At 48.3% G+C, this 25,383-nt stretch overlaps 1 protein-coding gene across 17 annotated transcripts in view; it reads left to right on the top strand.

Annotated features, from left to right (window-relative positions):
* pdzd2 (PDZ domain containing 2) overlaps positions 1-25,383 on the top strand; it is a 162,283-nt gene that overhangs the window by 36,994 nt on the left and 99,906 nt on the right. For 14 of the 17 annotated variants that reach the window (XM_061765095.1, XM_061765093.1, XM_061765090.1 and 11 more), the window contains exons 5-7: positions 12,990-13,135; positions 17,858-17,990; positions 19,113-19,166. In XM_061765095.1, coding sequence (XP_061621079.1) covers positions 12,990-13,135; positions 17,858-17,990; positions 19,113-19,166 — 333 coding nt within the window. Of the gene's footprint in view, positions 1-12,989; positions 13,136-17,857; positions 17,991-19,112; positions 19,167-25,383 lie in introns of those variants that run through there. The other 3 variants (XM_061765097.1, XM_061765094.1, XM_061765098.1) reach the window with 3 other exon arrangements.

The following is a 25,383-nucleotide window of genomic DNA, read 5'->3' as shown; positions in this document are numbered from 1 at the left end:
ACTTCTCCACTTGGGGCAGGATCTCATCCCCGACCTGGAGAGGGCACGCCACCCTTTTCCGACTGAGGACCATGGTCTCAGATTTGGAGGTGCTGATTCTCATCCCAGCCGCTTCACACTCGGCTGCGAAGTGCTCCAGTGAGAGTTGGAGGTCACGGCTTGATGAAGCCAACAGAACCACATCATCTGTAAAAAGCAGAGATGGAATACTGAGGCCAACAAACCGGACCCCCTATACGCCTTGGTTGCACCTAGAAATTCTGTCCAGAAAAGTTATGAACAGAATCGACAAAGGGCAGCCTTGGCGGAGTCCAACCCTCACCGGAAACGAGTCCGACTTACTGCCGGATATGCGGACTAAACTCGATCGAACATCCCGTATCAGGGGGTTTGGTACAACATTCTCCCGAAGCACCCACCACAGGACCCCCCGAGGAACACGGTCGAACGCCTTCTCCAAGTCCACAAAACACATGTAGACTGGTTGGGCGAACTCCCATGCACCCTCGAGGACCCTGCCAAGGGTGTAGAGCTGGTCTCACAATACGTTTGGGCCTGCTACGTCGGACCGGCATCTTCCCCCACCATCTGAGCCAACTCACCACCAGGTGGTGATCAGTTGACAGCTCCGCCCCTCTCTTCACCCGAGTGTCCAAGACATGCGGCCGCAAGTCCGATGACACGACCACAAAGTCGATCATCGAACTGTGACCTAGGGTGTCCTGGTGCCAAGTGCACGTGTGGACACCCTTATGCTTGAACATGGTGTTCGTTATGGACAATCCGTGATGAATACAGAATTCCAAAAACAGAACACCGCTCGGGTTCTCATCGGGGGCGCGTTCCTCCCAATCACGCCCTTCCAGGTCTCACTGTCATTGCCCACGTGAGCATTGAAGTCCTCCAGCAGAACGACGGAGCCCCCAGCGGGAGCGCTCTCCAGCACCCCCTCCAAAGACTCCAAAAAGGGTGGGTACTCTGAACTGATGTTTCGTGCATAGGCACAAAAAACAGTCAGGTCCCGTCCCCCCACCCGAAGGCGGAGAGAGGCTACCCTCTTGTCCACCGGCGTGAACCCCAACGTACAGGCGCCGAGCCGGGGAACAATAAGTATACCCACACCTGCTCGGCGCCTCTCACGTGGGCAACTCCAGAGTGGAAGAAAGTCAAACCCCTCTCAAGAGGACTGGTACCAGAGCCAAAGCTGTGCATGGAGGCGAGTCCAACTATATCTAGTCGGAACTTCTCGACCTCACACACAAGCTCGGGCTCCTTCCCTGCCAGTGAGGTGACATTTCACGTCCCTAGAGCCAGCTTCTGTAGCCGGGGTTCGGATCGCCAAGGTCCCCGCCTTCGGCCACCGCCCAGCTCGCACTGCACCCGACCCCTATGGCCCCTCCCACAGGTGGTGAGCCCATGGGAAGGGGGACCCGTGTTAACCTTTCGGGCTGTGCCCGGCCGGGCTACATGGGTGCAGACCCAACCACCAGGCGCTCGGCTTCGAGCCCCACCTCCAGGCCTGGCTCCAGAGGGGGCCCCCGGTGACCCGCGTCTGGGAAACCTGACTCCATTTTTTGTTGTCATCATAAGGGGTCTTTGAGACGTTCTTTGTCTGGTCCGTCACCTAGGGCCTGTTTGCCATGGGTGACCTGCCAGGGGCATAAAGCCCCAGACAACTTAGCTCCTAGGATCATTGGGACACACAAACCCCTCCATCACGATAAGGTGATGGCTCAAGGAGGGTTCTGGTAAACCAATAAAGGAAATTTGAGTAAGTTAAAGAAAACACTAATTGCTGGAGAGATGCTGACATGCTTGCTGGCTATGATCGAGGTGCCCTTGAGCAAGGCACAGTCCGAAGCCCCCCGTACTCAAGTGTTGCAGCACTGTTTGCATGCCCCTTTGATTCTGAATCTTTCCTTGCATGTTTTCATGTATGCGATCTGTTTCTCTGTGTTGTGTGCAACACAAAATATACAGCAGAGATTGAGTTGAATTTCCACTTTGGGGATTATAATGAGAATAATAAATGAAAAATAAAACTGAACAATAAACCTTCAGAAGTGAAGCACATACACTGTATGATTTTGACCATCGAAAGATCCACAATTGTGGTGTCTGCCTGTCGGTGACGCTATTATGGCTGTCGGCAAACCAACCAATAGGAATATATCATTAAAATCGGTCACCTTGTCCACACAATAACAGCCGTTATTATCAATGCTAAACACAAAGCAAATACTGGAGAAACTAAGATGGAAAATGTCTGTGTGGCTCTCAAACAAGTACGTCGTAGTAATATTACAACTCCAGCTCTGTTTGTAACATGTCTAGTGTCTCTAGTTAGCCCCTTTTACTCAGCTACAAATGTGACTACTTTCCTCCTGGTCTTTATTTTCAAGGTATCAATATGGGAAATCGCCATTGGGAAGGGGTAAATTTTGGCACACAGTCGCCATGACAACATCCTGAGGTGGCAACATACTTTTGGTGCAATACAGCTGCATCTAGACAGATTTTCTCTCTTTTGTAGCCCATCTATGTTCCATTGCAGTATGAACATTTAGTCAATGAATGGTCTACCCACTTTTCATCGTGCAGTGTGCGTGCTGAGAGCTACTTCGATTTAACGGACCTCGTTGTAACTGACTTCAGCTGTAACGGACAGAAAATGTCCAGTTGGAACTCAAAATCACCCTTTTCATGCAACAGTTTGGACACCTTTAAAACTTTCCAAACATTTGAAAGCATTTTTTATTTCAAGTTACAATAATTTTGTACTGTACAGTGATCGCTAGTTTTTCGCAGTTAAATGGGGACCAGAACCCCCCACGAAAGGTGAAAAACCGCGAAGTAGGATTACCCACCCCCCACCCCCTCACCCCCCAGAGGAATTTTCGTGAATGTGTATGTGGGTACCAGAATGTTTAAAATATATAAACAGTATTTATACTTTACATATTTGAGACAAAGATTACAACAGTACACGTATTTACTTAAATCTTTAATTATAAAACCTTATACAGTAATTAACATTTATTATACAGTAATTAACATTCATCGACATTGCCTTCTGAGAGAGTTGTGTTGTTGTGTTGGTGGCGGAGGTTTGGCCTTTGTCCTGATTATATTAGTGTCCAATCTCACTGTCTTGACCCTGCAATCAGCAATCCACAATGCCAATGCAGCTTCCATTTTCACAATTCTCATATTACGCGGAGTTACCACACGTTTTGCTTCCTTATTGAAGCAGTTTTGCGGATGTTTGCTTCCTCTTTCTTGATGTACCGCACTGTAGATTCATTCACGCCATAATGGCGTGCCACAGATGCATAACCTCTGCCCTCTTTGATCATATCTAAAAGTTTCACGTTTTCGCCGATGGTCATCATCTTCTTCTTCCTCTTGGGCGCCCCGGAGGAAGCTTTCGCAGGGGCACAGCGCTTAGGCGGCATTGTAAGGGCTTAACTCATCAAAAAAAGTTATCGCTTAAACAAAAAAAAGTTATCACAAACACAACACTAAGATACAGTATGCGAGACAGTCAACAGCGTGGGCGAGACTGGCGAGACACAACAAGGGAAGATTCTGGGTGAGGCTGCGACGATGCGCAACCAATCAGCTCACGGGATAAATCCACTCGTGCTCTCATTGGTCGATGTCGCGCCGGGAACCAATCACACCATGCCCGTGGCATGTACAGTGCAGTACAGTACAGCCATGTACAAAGCCTCTGAGTCAACTCATCTCTTTGTTTGGCATGCGGGGAAACCTCGTCGGCACGGTGGCCGACTGGTTAGAGCGTCAGCCTCACAGTTCTGAGGACCCGGGTTCAATCTCCGGCCCCGCCTATGTGGAGTTTGCATGTTCTCCCCGTGCCTGCGTGGGTTTCCTCCCACATCCCAAAAACATGCATTAATTGGAGACTCTAAATTGCCCGTAGGCATGACTGTGGGTGCGAATGGTTGTTTGTTTCTATGTGACCTGCGATTGGCTGGCAACCAGTTCAGGGTGTACCCCGCCTCCTGCCCGATGACAGCTGGGATAGGCTCCAGCACGCCCGCGACCCGAGTGAGGAGAAGCGGCTCAGAAAATGGATGGATGGAAACCTTCTCTCGCACGCATCAACATGAAACAACGCATCTTTCCACAATATGGCTGCCGATATGGCTGTATTATTTTATTTATTTATTTTTTATGAATATTTTGGAAAAACCCGCGAAGCACTGAAGCCGCAAAACGTGAAGCGCGAAGTGGCGAGGGAACACTGTACTGGTGTTTTTTGGCCACAAAAAAGTGCTTCAATTTAACAGACAACCCCTCCCCCTATTAGTCAGTTAAATCGAGGTGCCACTGTATTTATAATTGATTTATCTTAATTTAAATGGCTACTGGTGCTGTGGAGAACGGGTGGACCAAGAGGGCGGCGTTTGCGAGGGGAGACTTAGCCTGTTGAAAAGCCTCGACCCTCTGAGGAGTCCAGTCGAGAGGGTCATTCGTGTTCTTGCCATGCAAAGCATCTTAAAGAGGCTCCAAAAGGTGGGCTGCACGAGGAAGGAATTGGTTATAAAAATTAACCATGCCTAAGAACTCCTGTAGCACTGTAACTGAGATAGGACGGGGGAATTCCGCCACCGCCTGCACTTTGGAAGGTAAAGGAACCACGCTCTGTGATGAAATACGGTGACCTTAGAAATCAATCACCAAAACTGACATTTCGCCGGGTTGACAATCAGGCCGTGCGTGTCAAGACATCTGAAAACCTGTGTTAAAGTGCGACAGATGTTCCTCAGGCGAAGAACTGGCCTCCAGTATGTCGTCTAAATGAACAAACACAAGAGCAAGGTCGTGCAACACACAGTCCATTAGCCTTTGAAAAGTCTGAGCCGCTCCTGTCATGAACGGAACAGGGGATAGGACCCAAAAATGCACTACTCCAAAACAAATGGACAGTTTCCAAAAAGAGAGCTTTAATAGACGGGCATAGGTCGGTACACAGGCAGACAATCCAAGAAAGGCAACAGTATCCAAAAACATGAGGCAAAGAGGCAAGGTCGATAATCGGAACAGGGTCAAGTCTTACTGTGAGTCTATGACGTGGAAACAAGGAATGCTGGAACGCGACGACAAGGTACAACGAACTGGCACCGAGAGAGAATGAGACACGAGGTTAAATACAATAGGTAATTAGGGTGAACGAGGCACAGGTGGTGAAGATGCTCACAGGAGCAGGTGTGTGTGAAACAGGGGGGAAGACAAAACCCGGAACACACACACATGACAGCTTCCTTCAGGCCAAAAGGCATGTGAAGAAATTCAAACAGCTCAAACGGGTTTATTACCGCAATTTTGGGCACATGCTCCACGTGCACAGGGACCTGGTGATAACTGCGGCCCAGGTCCACATTTGAAAATGGCAGCGCCCGCCAAACGTGGAAAAATCCTGGACGTGAGGAATTGGGTAGCGGTCATTCACAGTAACATTGTTCAACTGACGAAAGTCACCACTAGGCCACGAGGAACCGTCCACCTTTGGGACCATGTGCAAAGGCGAGGCTCACAAGCTCTTAGAATGCCGCACAATGCTCAAGTGCTCCATAGTAGTGAACTCCTCCTTAGCAATGGCCAATTTGGCCGCGTTGAGACGTCGCGAACGGGCAAAAACTGGCAGGCCTACAGAGGGAATGAAATGCCGGAACACACACACATGACAGTAACCCCCCCTTAACGGCCCCACACAGCCCTGGGGCCCCTGGATGCGCAACGTGGAAGTCCCGAATGAGCGAATCATCCATGATAAACGCAGATGGTACCCATGAACGTTCCTCAGGCCCATAGCCCTCCCAGTCCACCAGATATTGAAACCCCCTCCCCCTCCGACGAGACGACAACAGCCGCTTCACAGAGAAGACAGGGCCCCCATCCACAAACCGGGGGGAGGAGGGGGCCTGGAAGGCGGGACCAGAGGGGACTCCCGGGCTGGCTTGAGTAGGCTGACGTGAAAAGCAGGGTGGACCCGCATCGACCTTGGGAGCCTCAGTTTCACGGTGACAGGGTTGATGATCTTTGTGATGGGGAAGGGCCCAACAAACCTGGGAGCGAGCTTCTTGGACTCCACCCGGAGTGGAATATGTTTGATCGAGAGCCAAACTCGCTGACCCACTTTGTAGTTCGGGGCCGGTGTCCTCCGACGGTCAGCAGCGGCTTTGTAGGACCGTCCCTGGCGCAGCAGCATCTGGCGGGCTCGCTCCCAGGTCCTCCTGCAGCGTCTCACCAAGGTTAATGCCGCTGGAACTATGGACTCTGGGGCTATGGCAGGAAACAGAGATGGTTGGTAACCATGCACAACGTGAAAAGGCGATAGACCAGTGGATGCAGAGGGGAGGGAATTGTGGGAGAATTTGACCCAAACCAGTTTCTGAGACCAGGATCGCAGCTCCTGTGAAGCGAGACATCGGAGCCCAGTCTCCAGTTCCTGGTTCAGCCTCTCTGTTTGGCCGTTGGTTTCAGGATGAAACCCAGATGACAGACTGACGGTAGCACCTATGAGATTGCAAAACTCCTTCCAAAATTGCGAAATGAATTGGGGACCCCTATCAGACACCACATTCTTGGGGAAACCATGGAACTTGAAAACCTGATTAATCATCAGCTCGGCAGTGTCTTTAGCTGAGGGGAGTTTTGAAAGTGCAATGAAGTGTGCCATCTTAGAGAACCTGTCAACAACTGTAAGAATGGTAGTATTGCCTTTAGAGGCCGGTAATCCTGTCACAAAGTCTACGGAAATGTCTGACCAAGGACGTTGTGGTATTGGCAGGGGTCGCAACTCCCCAGAAGGACGTTGATGAGAGGGCTTGTTAGCAGCACATACCTGGCAAGCGTTGACGTAATCGATAACATCCCTCCTAACATTAGGCCACCAAAAGCGCTGTTCGACCACTGATTGCGTCTTGGCAATGCCTGGGTGACATACAGTTCGGTTCGTGTGAGCCCAGTGGATGACTCTTCCCCTTAAGGTCGGAACCACATAGGGTTCGGCTTTTTCAGAGCCCCTTTAACCGCAGTTTCAATGTCCCAAACAAAAGCGGAAATGAAACATGACTTGGGCAAAATAGTCTTAGGGTCGGACAAAGAATTCTCTTCGGAGAAAATACGTGACAAAGCATCTGGTTTACCATTTTTAGAACCAGGTCGGTAGGATAACGTGATATTAAATCTAGTGAAGAACAGAGCCCATCTAGCCTGCCTCGCATTTAATCTTTTAGCAGTTTTAATATACTCAAGGTTCTTGTGATCTGTCCATACTAAAAACGGAGTCTGTGCCCCCTCTAGCCAGTGCCTCCACTCCATCAAAGCCACCTTGACTGCCAGCAGTTCACGGTCACCAATGTCATAATTTTTCTCAGCTGGGGTCAGTTTTTTGGAGAGAAAAGCACAAGGATGTAATTTATCATCCTTGAGAGATTTCTGGGAGAGCACTGCTCCTATTCCGGCATCAGACGCATCGACTTCTACCACAAACTGCTATTTGAGATCTGGCAAAGTAAGGATGGGAGCGGAGGTAAAGCTCGACTTAAGTTTTTGAAAAGCTGCCTGACAAAGCGGGTTCCATACAAAAGGTTTGTGTGGCGAGGTAAGATCATGCAAAGGAGAGGCTATAGAACTGAAATTTCTGATTAATCTTCTGTAGAGGTTTGCGAACCCTAAGAACCTTTGTACATCTTTGCATGACGTGGGAGTAGGCCAATTAATAACTGCATCGACTTTGCAAGGGTCCATTTTGACTTCACCTTCAGCCAGGACAAAACCCAGAAAAAAAACGGACGCCTTGTGGAACTCACATTTCTCAGCCTTGACATATAGTTGATTCTGCAGTAACTGCTGCAAAACAGAGCGGACATGAATAATGTGAGTCTCCTCAACTGGGGAGAATATCAAAATATCATCCAAATAAACAAAAACATAAACATTCAACATGTCACGCAGGACATCATTGACAAGGTTTTGGAAAACAGCTGGAGCGTGAGTAAGCCCAAAAGGCATTACCAAATATTCATAATGTCCCGTTGGTGTGTTGAATGCTGTTTTCCATTCATCCCCCTCCCTTATCCTGACTAGATGATATGCATTTCTTAAGTCCAGTTTGGTGACAATCTTGGCTCCCTCCAGGAACTCAAAGGCGGTGGAGATGAGAGGAAGAGGGTACCTGTTTTTTACCGTGATCTCGTTGAGACCCCGGTAATCGAAACAGGGTCGCAGGGTCTTGTCTTTCTTGTCCACAAAGAAAAATCCTGCTCCCGCAGGGGATGAAGATGGGCGAATGATCCCGGCTGCCAGTGATTCTTCCACGTACTCCTTCATGGCCTTGTGTTCCGGCCTTGAAAGAGAGAACAACCTCCATCGTGGGGGTGTGGTTCCAGGCAGCAAGTCAACAGCACAGTCATAAGGTCTGTGGAGTGGAAGGGATTTGGCCTTGGACTTGGAAAAAACATCTTTAAAATCCTGGTAACAGGTGGGCACTTGAGATAAATCAGGATCCCCAGATGAGGTCTGTGGATTGTCCTTAGAAACATAGCCCTGAACATCACATGGCGGCTTGAAACAGTTCCGAGCGCAATTGCTGCCCCATGACATAACCTGCCCAGAGGACCAGTCAATGTGGGGGTTATGTAATTTCAACCATGGGTTCCCTAAGATAAGGTGATGATTCATGGCGTCAAAAACATGAAAACTAATGCGTTCCGAGTGAGGATCAGGAAATGTCAATGTGAGTGTTTGGGTGTGGTGAGTGATCTTGCCCATAAAACTGCCGTCTGCAGCATAGGTGTTGCGGTGGCGTTTTATTTCAAAGGTTCTAAGGTGCATACGTCTAACGAGGATGGAGTTGAGTAAGTTTGCGTCAGAACCAGAGTCAATTAATACAGGTGTATGAATTTCTTGATCAGGAGAGCATAGTGTCACTTTAGAAAGAACCCGTGGAGGGTCTTCCTTAATGAAATTCACACTCACCTCTCCCGTGCCCTTGCTACCGGCACCGGCAACTTTGACGTGACAGTTGCTCACGTAATGACCCAACTGACCCCAGTAGAAGCACCGCCCTTCCCTCAGCCGGCGTTGACGTTCCTCAGGGGAGAGACGGAACCTGCCCAGTTGCATGGGTTCATCCGTGGGGACGCTAGCCAGTGGGTTGAGACCGGAACCAGGGGATCTGCCTTGGTTTGGCTGGTCACCGAGGCTCGTCCTCCAAGTGCGCGGTGACGGAGCCCTCCGCCGATCTCCATCCAGCTCGCGATCCAAAAGCCTCTTGTCGATTTTTACGGCGAGAGCGATGAGAGTGTCCAAGTCGGTCGGCAGGTCTAGCGGGACTAAATGATCCTTGACGGCGGGGGATAGTCCTTGAAAAAAGGCATCGAGTAGCGCCCGATTATTCCAATGACTCTCAGCTGCTAGAATGCAAAACTCAATCGCGTAATCTGACACCCTGCGCTTACCTTGTTGTAAGGTGACAAGGGAGCGAGCTGCCTCACGATCTGGAGTGGAAAATTGAAAAATTTGCTCCATAGTCTTTACGAACAAAGCCCATGAGTGACACGCGGCGGAATTGCGGCTCCATTCAGCAGTAGCCCACGCCTCCGCACGACCAGTCAGGTGGGAAATGACGAAAGCGATTTTTGCCCGCTCGGTGGGGAAGGCAGCTACCTGCACCTCAAAGTGGAGTTCGCACTGCATGATGAACGGCTTAATGTTCCCAGAATTTCCAGAGAACCTCTCCGGTCGAGAGAGCTGTGGGCAGACAGCAGCGGAGGTGGCAGGTGGCTGCATGGTGATTGCTTCACATGGAAACACCGTGGCGGTATTGGGTGTGGTGCCAACTGGTTCCTTCTCTTGAATAATTTTCATAAGAAGTTCAAACTGCGAGGCCACCTGTCTCATCATATTGTCCTGATGCCTTGACAGTCCCTCTAGATGAAGGTGGAGGGCAGCAATCTGCTCATCCTGCTTCGAGAGGCGTTGACCCTGCGCTTGAAGGGCTTTGCGCACCGGGTCTGAGTCTGCTGGGTCCATGTTATGGCCAGTTCGTTCTGTCATGAACGGAACAGGGGATAGGACCCACAAATGCACGACTCCAAAACAAATGGACAGTTTCCAAAAAGAGAGGTTTAATAGACGGGCATAGGTCGGTACACAGGCAGGCAATCCAAGAAAGGCAACAGTATCCAAAAACATGAGGCAAAGAGGCAAGGTCGATAATCGGAACAGGGTCAAGTCTTACTGTGAGTCTGTGACGTGGAAACAAGGAATGCTGGAACGCGACGACAAGGTACAACGAACTGGCACCGAGAGGGAATGAGGCACGAGGTTAAATACAATAGGTAATTAGGCTGAACGAGGCACAGGTGGTGAAGATGCTCACAGGAGCAGGTGTGTGTGAAACAGGGGGGAAGACAAAACCCGGAACACACACACATGACAGCTCCCTTCAGGCCAAAAGGCATGTGAAGAAATTCAAACAGCCCGCACGGGTTTATTACCGCAATTTTGGGCACATGCTCCACATGCACAGGGACCTGGTGATAACTGCGGCCCAGGTCCACATTTGAAAATGGCAGCGCCCGCCAAACGTGGAAAAATCCTGGACGTGAGGAATTGGGTAGCGGTCATTCGCAGTAACATTGTTCAACTGACGAAAGTCACCACTAGGCCACGAGGAACCGTCCACCTTTGGGACCATGTGCAAAGGCGAGGCTCACAGGCTCTTAGAACGCCGCACAATGCTCAAGCGCTCCATAGTAGTGAACTCCTCCTTAGCAATGGCCAATTTGGCCGCGTTGAGACGTCGCGAACGGGCAAAAACTGGCGGGCCTACAGAGGGAATGAAATGCTTCGTGCTTCGTATCGGTGGTGGAAAAAGCGGGAGTTGTTAGCGACGGAAAATCTGCCAGCAAACACTGAAAAACGTCACCTGATGATAAATAATTAGCGTGTTAACGGCCCAAGTCCCCCAGCTTCACACGGAAAGTAGCGAAATACACAGCATCAATCAAACGGCGGTTAGCAATATCAACAAGTTGTCCATGAGCACACAGAAAATCTGCACCTGTAATGGGGACCGTGATGGAGGCGATAACCGATAAGGTTCCAGTCCCCAGAACTGTGAGGCAGATGTGGGTGATAACTTACTGTAATTACATTTATTCATTGTAATTAAATTACTTCACCCACACCGAACCTTTACAGCATGATTTGACAGAACAGCGGCATGTTTACGTACAAACGTTAGCGTTAGCATGAGCTTGATAGGCTACATAACGTTTTTGTTACCTGCTTGCGAGCCGTATCGTATTAAAAGTACGTGAACATACCTCAAGCAAGCCTTAACGAACGTCCTCTCTTGTCCTGAGCACCGGTGACGACGAACACACCTTTTTCCCCATGTTGTCCTTAGAATACAGTCGGCGCGATCCACTCTTGTTGTCGTTGCCATGGTAACGAGTGCTTCCGGTCGCATTTGAGTGGACCAGATAAAGCCAATGATTGTAAAAAACGGGATGATTTTATTGCAGTAGTCTGACAAATTTGTCTTTTAGTCTGATCCGGGCCTTAGGTGTTGTCTGTCTCAGACATGTTGTCTGTTCCACACCGCCGACATTTTGTTAAATTTTTTAAAATAACTTTATTGGCCGTCAGTTGTTTACAGTACTACGTCAAAAGACACGCGACAAGGCTAAAAATAATCTAGCTTTTGGATTCAAATATACTGTTCACGATGGCGATGCGGAGTCAATGTCTTTTGCGGAGCCGATCAATGAGGTTATTGATCGGATCGGTGAATTATGACATTAACGCCGATCACCATAAAATGCTAATTATCGGTCGATACCGATCAGGCCGATAAAATCGGTGTAAAGTCTAATGATTTTATCTGTTCGGCCGGGTTTTTTTTCACTTGAAAAGAGATGTTTAATTGGTGTTGTAATTACGAGGGGGTCCTTGGAAAAACATATCTCCACTGTAAGGGGTCCCTGCCCCCAAAACGTTTTCGAATGCCTGTTCTAAACAGTCAAATGCTAATGACTAGAAACAAAGCATTGTGAGGTTTCCACAAGGAAAAACTTTTCGTAATAGTGTTACATATTCCTCTTCCTTCCAATGTTTTATAAATGGCTTGCAGATTATTTGATTCTTAAAGAATACATGTGGCAGTGTTATGCCTAAAAAGTATTCACACAGTGAATATTTTTTTTGAAAACGGATGTTAGATGTTGTTTTTAACATCCAAAGTGTTTCCATTTGCTACCTTTAATGATGTTTTTTTCCATTTCTTTTGCCGATTTATGGATAGCCGTCATCTCATGACGCTTTAAGGAATTCAGCCTGTAGTTTGTGGCCGGCTGTCTAACAACAGCATGTGACTACTGCGTGTGGCCACAGTGCATTTGGCAAATATTACTGTATAAAGCATACATTCCTCAGTATGTTTGAGCCAGGTGAACTTGTCCTGTCGCTACGGATCAAAACCGCTGGATCTGTGTGCCTGGCAAAACCTGGAAAGATTGGAAAAAAGTGAGGTTATTTCCCGATGTTACTATGTCAGTTTTGCATTCAGATAACATTACTCTTCTTAACCGAATACCGTTGCTTTGCCTCCATGTCCTATCTTAAACCCGCGCCTTTGCTGGTCCGCTCCATTTCATGAGGCTTACTACTTTCAGACCTAACAAATGACCGCATCTCATCAGTAACATGAATTCAAACGTTTTGACTGCCTGCAATTAATCACCTGCACTCATGACTCTCCTCGTCGCCACCTCAAAACTTGCTTATTTTACGAGACACCTGTGAAAATCCCCAAAACATAGGTTTTAATGCTCATTTAAGATTCTGTTTTTTTGTTTGTTTGCTTTTGTTTTTTTGAGAAATCAGTTGTACTATGTAACAACAAACAATGTTTACATATTCTCTGTTTTTGTTTTTGTCCTTTCTCATAGCTGAGGGAGGGCTGCCACATCTGGAAAATCCATTTGGTGAAAGCTCAAGAGGGTTTGGGCATACAGATTACTGGGGGGCGTGGTTCCAAGCGCTCTCAACATGGTATTAACATAGCTCGTATTGAGGAGGGAGGAACAATTCACAGGTTTGGCTTTCCATTGCCTAGTCTCGAGTGAGTTTTCTTGGGCATTTTTCTCGCAAGAATTTTTTACATTTTATTTTATTTGTAATTATAAAAACAACATTTGAAAATCTAATCACTCTTAAATCAAAAGAAGTTCTTTGAACGTGATAAGTGTATACTTTAAAATAGGACAGACTACAGGCCAGAGATGGATAGTAAGGTGTTACATTTATGCTATTAAGGACAGTAAATTCTGCCAAAAACACTTTTTAGATTAATTCTGCCTGTCAGAGTAATTTTAATCCAACATACTATTTACTGTTTACTTGAGTATTTTTGTGAATAAAATGCTACTTTTACTCCATTACATTCAATCTATGCATACCTTACTGACAATACTACTACTACTACTACTACTAGTAGTAATAATAATAATAATAATAATTATAATAATAATAGGTTTTGGAATGAGCCGGCACGGTGGCCGACTGGTTAGCACATCTGCCTCACAGACTGTGTGGAGTTTGCATGTTCTCCCCGTGCCTAGGTGGCTTTTCTCCGGGCACTCCGGTTTCCTCCCACATCCCAAAAACATGTGTGGCACGTTGAGTGAAGACTCTAAAATGCCGTAGGTGTGAATGTGAGTGCGAATGGTTGTTTGTTTCAATGTGCCCTGCAATTGGCTGGCGACCGTTTCAGGGTGTACCCCGCCTCCCGCCCGAAGATAGCTGGGATAGGCACCAGCAGCCCGTGACCCTAGTGATAAACAGTAAAAGAAAATGGATGGATGGAAGTTTTATAATGCACTTTACATTTAAAAGAAGTCTCAAAGTGCTACAACCCCTTTAAAAACAATATTTAAAGCATACAGAAATTACAACAAATAGCATGGTAAGGTAAAGGCAGACAAAAGCAGAAGAGCAAGGTTAAGAATGGTGATTAAAGAAGCAAAGAAGCATTTTTAAATCGAAAAGTGTAGACTTTCAAAATGAACAGCTATACTGCCTTGTTCGTGGTTTAATCTCTGCCTGGTGAACCTATGGTGCTGTTTCACAAGCATAAAGAAAGTTAATGTAAGACTTTCTTGTGGCTAAATTTGCCTTAGCTTTTGTCATTTAAAAAAAAGATTGAATTTATTCGATTTAGTTAAAGTAATATTGTTCGGCAATGTCGGAATTTGCATATTGCTATTTTATGTTTTTGTCTATTAGACATTCAAAAACAAATAAATCAGAAGTTAATCACCAATTACTCAGTAATTGAATGGTTTTTTCACTCAATACTTTACACTGAATGTACTCTTACTCAAGTAATTATTTGGATGACTACTTTTTACATTTACTTGAGTTTTTACTCTTAAGTAACAGTACTTTTCCCACAATGCTACCCACCTCTGCTACTGACTAAAAGGAGTCAAATATGATACATACGCGTTTTGGCTACCGCCATGTTGCTGGGCTGCTTCGACGCGTCCTTCTATCTCATGAGCATCCAACCTCCCGCCAGCCTCCGCTGACTAGCCCTGTGCTAGCATCCTCCAACGGCACGCAGCCCACCAGCCTTGCTAGCTTGGTGCTAACATCGCCGACGGGAAGATGCCGCCGTTTCCCCTGGCTCAATAACCTGAACACGCCCTGGCAAAATGGATCACTTCACAGATACCATTCTCGACATAGGGGCTGTGGCCGAATGATCGTCTACAACTTTTCATCGTCAAACTCCATTCCCTCCCTCTGGTGGCACCGCTCTCCCACTATGGCACGATGTCATCACAACAAACACCATGCAAATCCGGCCAATCTCTGCCCCCTCCCACTATCATCTCAGCCAATCACAATGCAGCATCACTTTAAACTGGCTCTTTTCAACACACTCTCCCTCAACAACAAAGGCCTCATCCTAAATGAGTTCATAACTGACAATAAACTGGGCCTCATCTGTCTTACTAAAACTTGGCAAAAACCTCTAGACCATTTTTTACGAACTAAAACAGCACACCACTTATTTTGACAAGCCTCGCTGTGGAGGGCGGGCAGGTGGAGTCGCTGTCTTTTTCAAAGAACGCATAAAAACAACCACAGTTTCCATCCCCTCATCTGACTCATGAGGACCTGGGTTTCAAACTGTCTGGCCCTACTCCAATGGTCATTGTCATCATCTACCATCCTCCAAAGTTAAACTCTTTTTTCTCATATTTCTCTGAATACCTGACCCTGCTGCCTGCCACCTCTCCTTCCATTATCCTACTTGGTGATTTCAACTTCCATCTTGACAACACAAACTGTAAACTCGCCACGTAATTCATGGTGCTACGCCACTGCTTTAATTTCATCCAACGTTAACTTTCCCACCCACGGGAACATCCTGGATCTGGTCTGTTCCACTTGTCCCACCATTAAACAACTGACCCGCATCAGTCTCCCCATCTCCGACCACCTGACAATCCTCATCGACATCAACACTACCCCCTTTCCAAAGAAAAACGTACGATAACATTTAGAAACCTGAAATCCATCCCCTCTACAGTTCTTTCTGCCCAAATCACCACCTACCTGTTTATTTCCCTGCCTCCTCTGTCAAATAATCCTACTTACCTGGTCAACCACTACAACAACACTCTTTCCTTCTGCCTTAACCAATTGGCTCCTCTTCGAATCAGGACAGTATCATTCACTAACTCCGCTCCCTATTACACACCTGAACTCCATAAAATGAAATCCCACCAACAACAGCTTGAAAGACTCCACAGGAAAAACGGCCTAACCATCCACCTCCAAGCCTACACTGACTCCCTTCATCAATACAAAGATGCTATCAATGATTCCCGGTCCACCAACTACTCCCATCAGTCCAGCTCCAACAACCCCAAGGCTTGCTTGTTCACAATAAATAAACTACTCAAACCCAGTGATCACACATCCAACTCCTTCACAAATGAAAAATGTAACTCCATCTCCTACCTTCAGAAAAAAAAAAACATCTACAACATCAGCACCTCCGTCAGGGCCTGTGTCCCGCCCTCCCTTAATATTGACCCACCTCCCCCCACCACTCAGCCTCGAAGCTTCCTCTCCCCTAATACCTCCACAGACCTCTCCAAACTTATGTCCAATATTAAGACCTCCTTCTGCACAATGGACCCTATCCCATTGAGCGTCATCAAAGACTGTCATAAAATTCCAAGTTAAAGATTATTTGCTAAAAACAATCGAGGTTATCAGTTTTAACATTAAATATCTTGTCTTTGTAATGTATTCAATTAAATGTAGGTCGAACATGATTTGCAAATCATTGTATTCTGTTTTTATTTATGTTAAACACAACATCCCAACTTCATTGGAATTGGGGTTGGACATCTCCACCAAATCCATAACCTTCTCAACCAACTCCACTCTAACCAACTGCCTCACTGACATCAGATCCTTGATGTAAGCCAACTTTCTACAACTCAACTGCAATAAATCCGAAATGTTAATCATTGGTCCCAAATTCCTCCCCAAACACACCAGTAACTTCTGCCGCTCTGTTGACAACACCACAGTGGTTTCCTCCCCTCACATCCGCAACCTAGGAGTAGTCTTCGACACCTACCTCACGTTTGAGACCCACATCAACATCATCACAAAAACTGTTTTCTTCCACCTCAAGAATATTTCCCCTTCTCCGCCCATCACTTTCCTTTCACCGCAGCTGAAACTCTGATCCATGCTTTCACCACATCAAGACTTGACTACTGAACAGCATCCTTTTCGGCTCATCCACCAAACTTCTCACCAAACTCAGCTGCCTGCTTGCTCACTCACACCCACTCATGAGACCACATCACCCCAGTCCTTCAGAAACTCCACTGGCTCCTCATTCCACAACCCATCTAGTACAAAGTTGTCCTACTCACTCACAAAGCCCTCCATAATCAAGCCCCCTCTTACCTTTCCGACCTCCTCCACCACCACACCCCCTCCCAATAGCCTCTGCTCCTCCGACAATAACCTTCTCTCTCCGCGTCACCGGACAAAGCATCGAACCTTTAGGGACAGAGCCTTCGCCATCTCTACTCCCACCGCGTGGAATCCACTCCCAAAACCGCTACACGACTGTTCAGATCTCTACATCTTCAAATCCCAACTCGGATCGAAGATCCCTGCCTTCAGCCACCGCCCAGCTCACACTGCACCCGACCCCTATGGCCCTTCCCAAAGGTGGTGAGCCCATGGGATGGGGGACCCACATTACCTCACCTTTGAGCCCCACCTCCAGGCTATTATTATTATTGTTATTATTACTATCCATCCATCTATCCATTTTCTGAGCCGCTTCTCCTCACTAGGGTCGTGGGCGTGCTTGAGCCTATCCCAGCTATCATCGGGCAGGAGGCGTGGTACACCCTGAACTGGTTGCCAGCCAATCGCAGGGCACATACAAACTAACAACCATTCGCACTCACATTCACACCTACGGGCAATTTAAAGTTGTCAATTAACCTACCACGCAGGTTTTTTGTGATGTGGGAGGAAACCGGAGTGTCCGGAGAAAACCCACGCAGGCACGGGGAGAACATGCAAACTCCACACAGGCGGGGCCGGGGATTGAACCCCGGACCTCAGAACTGTGAGGCAGACCTTCTAACCAGTCGTCCACCGTGACGTTATTAAATTATTATTATTATTATTATTATAGAACTATTGTTTCTTGTGTGTTATCTGTAACAAGCACAGTTTTCATACATTTACACTTGTGTTACAGGGATGGCCGTCTTCAAGCTGGTGATGAGTTGCTGATGATAAATGGTCAGTCGCTAGTGGGTCTTACCCATCAAGAGGCTGTTTCTATCCTCCGCTCTGCTACAGGTCTAGTCCAGCTCGTCATTGCCAGCAGGGTAACACACACTTAATCAAGAAGGAAATGCAATATGATCATTTACTGTATTGCCTTGTCCTTCCTCACCACCTTGGTTGATTAAGATGGCAGTACAAACCCCCAGACCTTGTAAAGTGAATTCAGAGATTGTTTATTGATATATTTTACATGTTTGAGGTGGCACGGTGGGCGACTGGTTAGCACATCTGCCACACAGTTCTGAGGACCGGGGTTCATATCCCGGCCCCGCCTGTGTGGAGTTTGCATGTTCTCCCTGTGCCTGCGTGGGTTTTCTCCGGGTACCCCGGTTTCTTCCCACATCCCAAAAACATACGTGGTAGTTTGATTGAAGACTCTAAATTGCCCGTAGATGTGAATGTGAGTGCGAATGGTTGTTTGTTTATATATGCCCTGCGAATGGCTGGCGCCCAGTTCAGGGTTTACCCCGCCTCTCGCCCGAAGATAGCTAGGTTAAGCTCCGTGACCTTAGTGAAGATAAGCGGTACAGAAAGTAGATGGATGGATATACATGTTTGATGATAATTGCTGAAAACGTGCAAACACTAAGAACTATGTAGTCCTAAATTGTGGAGATATAGCATTAAACTATTTTTAACGACTTTGTGACACACTTCGCTCAGGGATTCCTCCCACTATATAGGATCGGATAGCATTTTATTGTCAGACGTCAAATACAGAGGTATAAGAACTTCACCACCTTTGTTTGCATCAGTGGTTGTCTGACGGATATAAGAGTTCCTTAGTTATAATTACTTAGTCCTTTTTAAGTACATTTTATGAAAATTCCTTTTGGTTGCCACCATTTACAATTTCTAATGTTCAGAAAGTACAGAGGGTTTCTGATTTCATAATTTTTAGTATTCAAAATAACATCTATAGCAATGCTTCCAGTGCGTGTATCTGTACTTAAATGTTTTTAAATGTACTTTTTCAACATTGTTATAATTTTTGGTCACTATTACTGTGGTATATTTTTTTCACACCATTTTATCTCCAACACTCACTAGACTGTTCAATTAAGTCCCTGCTCTCCTGATCTGATTCGGCACTGCCCCCTGTCCTTTATGCACAGTCCCACTGACATCCTACATACATTAAAACCTTGTGCTTTTCCACGCAGGGGGAATCTGATGTAGGTTTCCAACACCACCCATCCACCAGTTTGCCAGATCTGGTCAGCATCTCCGACTCATTTTGGCTGCCTTACACTGGATGTAACACTGCATAATCCAAGTGACATTGATATTTGCATCAATGTGTTCATATTAAAATAGCATTTGACACAATGAAGTGTGGAAAACAACATTAATTATGAGGTGTCCGTTTTCACTGATGTATTTCGGAAGGGGTTGATGGTAGTTGGCTTCCACTTTCTCCAACATTGCTCTGTTGATTTGTGTGACTTCCACGTGAATAGCTTCTATCAACTTGTCCAGTGTACGGGGTCAATACACATACAACCAAGCCTTGAGGTGTCCCCACAAAAAAATAATCATAGATGAACAAATCAGGGGACAGAGGGGGCCAAGGAGTGCCAGCAAAGCCGGAAATGAAGTGGTCACCGAAAAAAGGACTAAGAACCACGATTGATGCTCTGGCCGTGTGGGCTTCATCGCAATTCAGGCCCAAAGAAGTTATTTATCATCTCAATTTAACACTCGGAGGTCACAGTAATGGCGGCATGGTGACCGACTGGTTTAGCACATCTGCCTCACAGTTCTGGGGACAGGGGTTCAAAACCCGGCCTCGCCTATGTGGAGTTTGCATGTTCTCCCCGTGCCTGGGTGGGTTTTCTCCGGGTACTCCGGTTTCCTCCCGCATCCCAAAGACATGCAGGGTAGGTTAATTGAATACCGTAGGTGTGAATGTGAGTACGAATGGTTGTTTGTTTCTATGTGCCCTGCGTTTGGCTGGCGACCAGTTCAGTGTGTACCCCGCCTCTCGCCCGAAGATTGCTGAGATAGGCCACAGCACGCCCGCGACCCTAGTGAGGATAAGCGGAACGGTAGAGGAATGAATGAAGGTCACAGTAACACAGATCAAACAAGACCAAAGACCACAGACTAAATCAACAGAAGTCACCTTCCATCAACGCCTTCAGAAATACATCAATTAAATTGGACACCACATGATGGATGTTGTTTTCCACTCTTGATTGTGTAAAATGCTTTTTCAATATGAACACATTGATGTCAATAAAGTTTGTTTGCAGCTCCCATTTATTATTGAGTGAGTTTATTTTTTTCAAACTGTCCTTTCTGCCCTACCCTGTACAACTTAACACATTCACTGCCATTGACGGCTTTACAAGTCAAATATCCATGTTAACTGGAAAGGCTGGCAGTGAATGAGTTAAGGATCATGCTTCCTTATAATGAGCCACACACGAAACGTGAATAGCGCTCTAAAAATAATGCCAAAATCCTCTGCAATATTCCCCTCTCTTATTTTTAACTCGGTGGCTTGGATGATTGCACTCTCCCTTGGGAATATGCCATTTGATACTTCGTTTTACACCGTCAGGGACCTCAGTAGCATTTGAAAGAATCATATGTAGCCACAACAGCTTGGCACTTCCTCCTAATGCTGGTCACCAGCCTGGTTACCTTTTGCTGTTGGATGGCATCCAGTTCCTCAACCTAGAGTTGTTGAAGCTCAACCTGAGTGTTAGTCACTCTAGCACATCCACAATGCCCAGGCTGTCAATCTGGTGCCAGTCTTCCACTTGTGACTGGCACACAACTGGCAACTCTTGAAGCTGAAAACCAGTAAGAGAGTCAATACCGACAAGACATTATACTGTATGTCAGAGACGAGCTGGCCATGTTCGTGATGTCACTCACCAGGTCACGCCTTCTTTAAAAGTTGTTGTTGTGACTTGTCCGAATGTATCGTAATTATCCATCCATCCATCCATTTTCTACCGCTTATCCGAGGTCGGGTCGCGGGGGCAGTAGCTTTAGCAGGGATGCCCAGACTTCCCTCTCCCCAGCCACTTCATCCAGTGGATCCCGAGGTGTTCCCAGGCCAGCCGAAGGATGTAGTCTCTCCAGCGTGTCCTGGGTCGTCTCCGTGGTCTCCTCCCGGTGGGATGTGCCCGGAACACCTCACCAGGGAGGCGTCCGGGAGGCATCTGAATCAGATTCCCCAGCCACCTCATCTGGCTCCTCTCGATGTGAAGGAGCAGCGGCTCTAGTCTGAGCCCCTCCCGGATGACCGAGCTTCTCACCCTATCTCTAAGGGAGAGCCCGGACACCCTGCGGAGGAAACTCATTTCGGCCGCTTGTATCCTGGATCTTGTTCTTTCGGTCACGACCCACAGCTCGTGACCATAGGTGAGGGTAGGAACGTAGATCGACCGGTAAATCGGGAGCTTCGCCTTTCGGCTTAGCTCCTTCTTCACCACAACGGATCGATACAAAGTCCGCATCACTGCAGACACTGCACCGATCCGCCTGTCGATCTCCCGTTCCATTCTTCCCTCACTCGTGAACAAGACCCCAAGATACTTGAACTCCTCCTCTTGGGGCTGGATCTCATCCCCGACCTGAAGAGGGCACGCCACCCTTTTCCGACTGAGGACTATGGTCTCAGATTTGGAGGTGCTGATTCTCATCCCAGCCGCTTCACACTCGGCTGCGCACTGCTCCAGTGAGAGTTGGAGGTCACGGCTTGATGTAGCCAACAAAACCACATCATCTGCAAAAAGCAGAGATGCAATACTGAGGCCACCAAACCGGACCCCATCTACGCCTCGGCTGCGCCAAGAAATTCTGTCCATAAAAGTTATGAACAGAATCGGTGACAAAGGGCAGCCTTGGCGGAGTCCAACCATCACCGGAAACGAGTCCGACTTACTGCCGGATATGCGGACCAAACTCTGACTCCGATCGTAAAGGGACCGAACAGCCCGTATCAGGGGGTTCGGTACCCCTTACTCCCGAAGGACCCCTTACAGGACCCCCCGAGGGACACGTTCAAATGCCTTCTCCAAGTCCACAAAACACATGTAGACTGGTTGGGCAAACTCCCATGCACCCTTGAGGACCCTGCCAAGGGTGTAGAGCTGGTCCACTGTTCCACGGCCAGCACGAAAACCACACTGCTCCTCCTGAATCTGAGATTTGACTTCCCGACGGACCCTCCTCTCCAGCACCCCTGAATAGACCTTACCAGGGAGGCTGAGGAGTGTGATCCCCCTGTATTTGGAACACACCCTCCGGTCCCCTTTCTTAAAAAGGAGGACCACCACCCCAGTCAATCCAGAGGCACTGTCCCCGATGTCCACGTGATGTTGCAGAAGCGTGTCAACCAGGACAGTCCTACAACATCCAGAGCCTTGAGGAACTCCAGGCGAATCTCATCCACCCCCGGGGCCTTGCCACCGAGGAGCTTTTTAACCACTTCGGTGACCTCAACCCCAGAGAGCCCGCCTCAGAGAACCCAGACTCTGCTCCCTCATGGGAAGGCGTGTCGGTGGAATTGAGGAGGTCTTCGAAGTATTCTCCCAACCAACTCACAACGCCCCGAGTCGAGGTCAGCAGAGCCCCATCCCCACAATACACAGTGTTGGTGGTGCACTGCTTCCCCCTCCTGAGACGCCGGATGGTGGACCAGAATTTCCTCGAAGCCGTCCGGAGGTCTTTCTCCATGGCCTCAACCAACTCCTCCCTTGCCCGAGTTTTTGCTTCAGTGACCACCAAAGCTGCATTCCGCTTGGCCAGCCGGTAGCCATCAGCTGCCTCAGGAGTCCCACAGGCCAAAAAGGCCCGATAGGACTCCTTCTTCAGCTTGACGGCATCCCTCACCGTTGGTGTCCACCAACGGGTTCGGGGATTGCCGCCACGACAGGCACCAACCACCTTACGGCCACAGCTCCGGTCGGCGGCCTCAGCAATGGAGGCGCGGAAGATGGTCCACTCGGACTTGATGTCCCCCGCCTCCCTCGGAACATGAGCAAAGTTCTGTCGGAGGTGGGAGGTGAAACTCCTTCTGACAGGGGATTCCGCCAGACGTTCCCAACAGACCCTCACAATACGTTTGGGCCTGCCACGTCGGACCGGCATCTTCCCCCACCATCGGAGCCAACTCACCACCAGGTGGTGATCAGTTGACCGCTCCGCCCCTCTCTTTACCCGAGTGTCCAAGACATGCGGCCGCAAGTCCGATGACACGACCACAAAGTCGAACTGCGACCTAGGGTGTCCTGGTGCCAAGTGCACATGTGGACACCCTTATGCTTGAACATGGTGTTCGTTATGGACAATCCGTGATGAGCGCAGAAGTCCAATAACAGAACTCCGCTCGGGTTCTGATCGGGGGGGCCGTTCCTCCCAATCACGCCCTTTCAGGTCTCACTGTCATTGCCCACGTGAGCATTGAAGTCCCCCAGCAGAACGATGGAGTCCCCAGCGGGAGTGCTCTCCAGCACCCCCTCCAAGGACTCCAAAAAGGGTGGGTACTCTGAACTGCTGTTTGGTGCAAAGGCACAAACAACAGTCAGGACCCGTCCCCCCACCCGAAGGCGGAGGGAGGCTACCCTCTCGTCCACCGGGGTGAACCCCAACGTACAGGCGCCGAGCCGGGGAGCAATAAGTATACCCACACCTGCTCGGCGCCTCTCACCGTGGGCAACTCCAGAGTGGAAGAGAGTCCAACCCCTCTCGAGAGGACTGGTACCAGAGCCCAAGCTGTGTGTGGAGGCGAGTCCGACTATATGTAGTCGGAACTTCTCGACCTTACACACCAGCTCGGGCTCCTTCCCTGCCAGAGAGGTGACATTCCATGTCCCTAGAGCCAGCTTCTGTAGCCGGGGATCGGATCGCCAAGGTCCCTGCCTTCGGCCACCGCCCAGCTCGAACTGCACCCGAGCCCTATTGCCCCTCTCACAGGTTGTGAGCCCATGGGAAGGGGGACCAACGTTACCCTTTCGGGCTGTGCCCGGCCGGCCCCCATGGGTGCAGGCCCGGCTACCAGGCGCTTGCCTTCGAGCCCCACCTCCAGGCCTTGCTCCAGATGGGGGCCCCGGTGACCCGCGTCCGGGCAAGGGAAACCTGAATCCATTAATTGTACTCGTCATTGGGGTTTTTGGAGCCGTGCTTTGTCTGGTCCCTCACCGAGGACCTTTTTGCCATGGGTGACCCTGCCAGGGGCATAAAGCCCCAGACAACTTAGCTCCTAGGATCATTGGGACACACAAACCCCTCCACCACGATTATGTAACGGCTCAAGGAGGGGTATCGTAATTACGCTTTATAAAACTAATTTATTGCTTCACATTCTTGTTTATTCTATTTTTAAACAATACAGTGCCATATTTCTTTATTAAAACCATAATTTATTTTTTATTTTTTGAGGGCTGTAAATGATACATGAAATTTCAATTTCAAACAGGGAAGATTGATTTTACATGCGAGTAAATTGCTGGAGTCCACAAGTGATTCTGTGATTACCACCACAGCTCAAGTCAGCTGCCTGAATCATGGAGGCACGGAACAATGACCACCTCGGACTCAATGTCTCAAGAAGTGTCCAGTAACAGGGCCATTATCGAACTTCAGCCTAGTGTGTCCTGATGCCAAGTGCACATATCATCACCTTTATGTTAGAATATGGTGGGTTTTTGGACAGTATATAATGAGCACAGAAGTCCATAACAAAGCACCACTCTGGAGGTGGTCATTCCTCCCTTCCGGGTCTCAATGTCATTGCACACACGAGTCAGCAGAATGAGGAAGTCCGCAGCAGGATTACTTTCAAACACCCTCTCCAAGGAAGCAGGATTACTCTACAACACCCTCTTCAAGGACTTCAAAAGGAGGGGATATTCTGAGCTGCTGTTTGGTGCATAGACACAAACAACAGTCAGAACCCATCCCCCCACTCACAGGTAGAGAGAGGCTACCCTTTCATCCATCAGGGTGAACCCCAACATGCAGGCCCAAACCTACTTGGCTCCTCTCACCAGGGGCAATCCCTGGGTAGAAGAGAGTCCAAGCCCTCTCAAGAGGACTGGTTCTGAAGCCCAAGCCCTGTATCGAGAAAAGCACAACTATATCTCTTCAGAAGCTCTCAACCTCACACACCAGCTCAGGCTCCTTCCCTGCCGGAGAGGTCTCCTTCCCTGCCAGAGACATTCCAGGTCCCTACAACCACTTTCTGCCTCCAGAGATTGGGCTGACAAGGTCCCTGCCTTTGGCTGTCACCCAGCTCACATTGCACCATGTTGCCTCTTCGGGCTGTGCCAGTGGTCCCATGGGTGCAGGCCACCAGGCGCTCACCATCAAGCCAGACCTCCAAGCCTGGCTCCATTGGGGAGCCTTGGTAACCTGCATCCGAGCAAGAGAAAACATAGTCTAATTTTCATAGGTGAGGGACCAGACAAAGCATGG

This window comes from Phyllopteryx taeniolatus, unplaced genomic scaffold (assembly GCF_024500385.1).
Source record: "Phyllopteryx taeniolatus isolate TA_2022b unplaced genomic scaffold, UOR_Ptae_1.2 contig_25, whole genome shotgun sequence".
Lineage (NCBI taxonomy): Eukaryota > Metazoa > Chordata > Actinopteri > Syngnathiformes > Syngnathidae > Phyllopteryx > Phyllopteryx taeniolatus.
The sequence above is the reverse complement of the archived record's forward strand: the minus strand, read 5'-3'. Positions and strand labels throughout refer to the sequence as shown.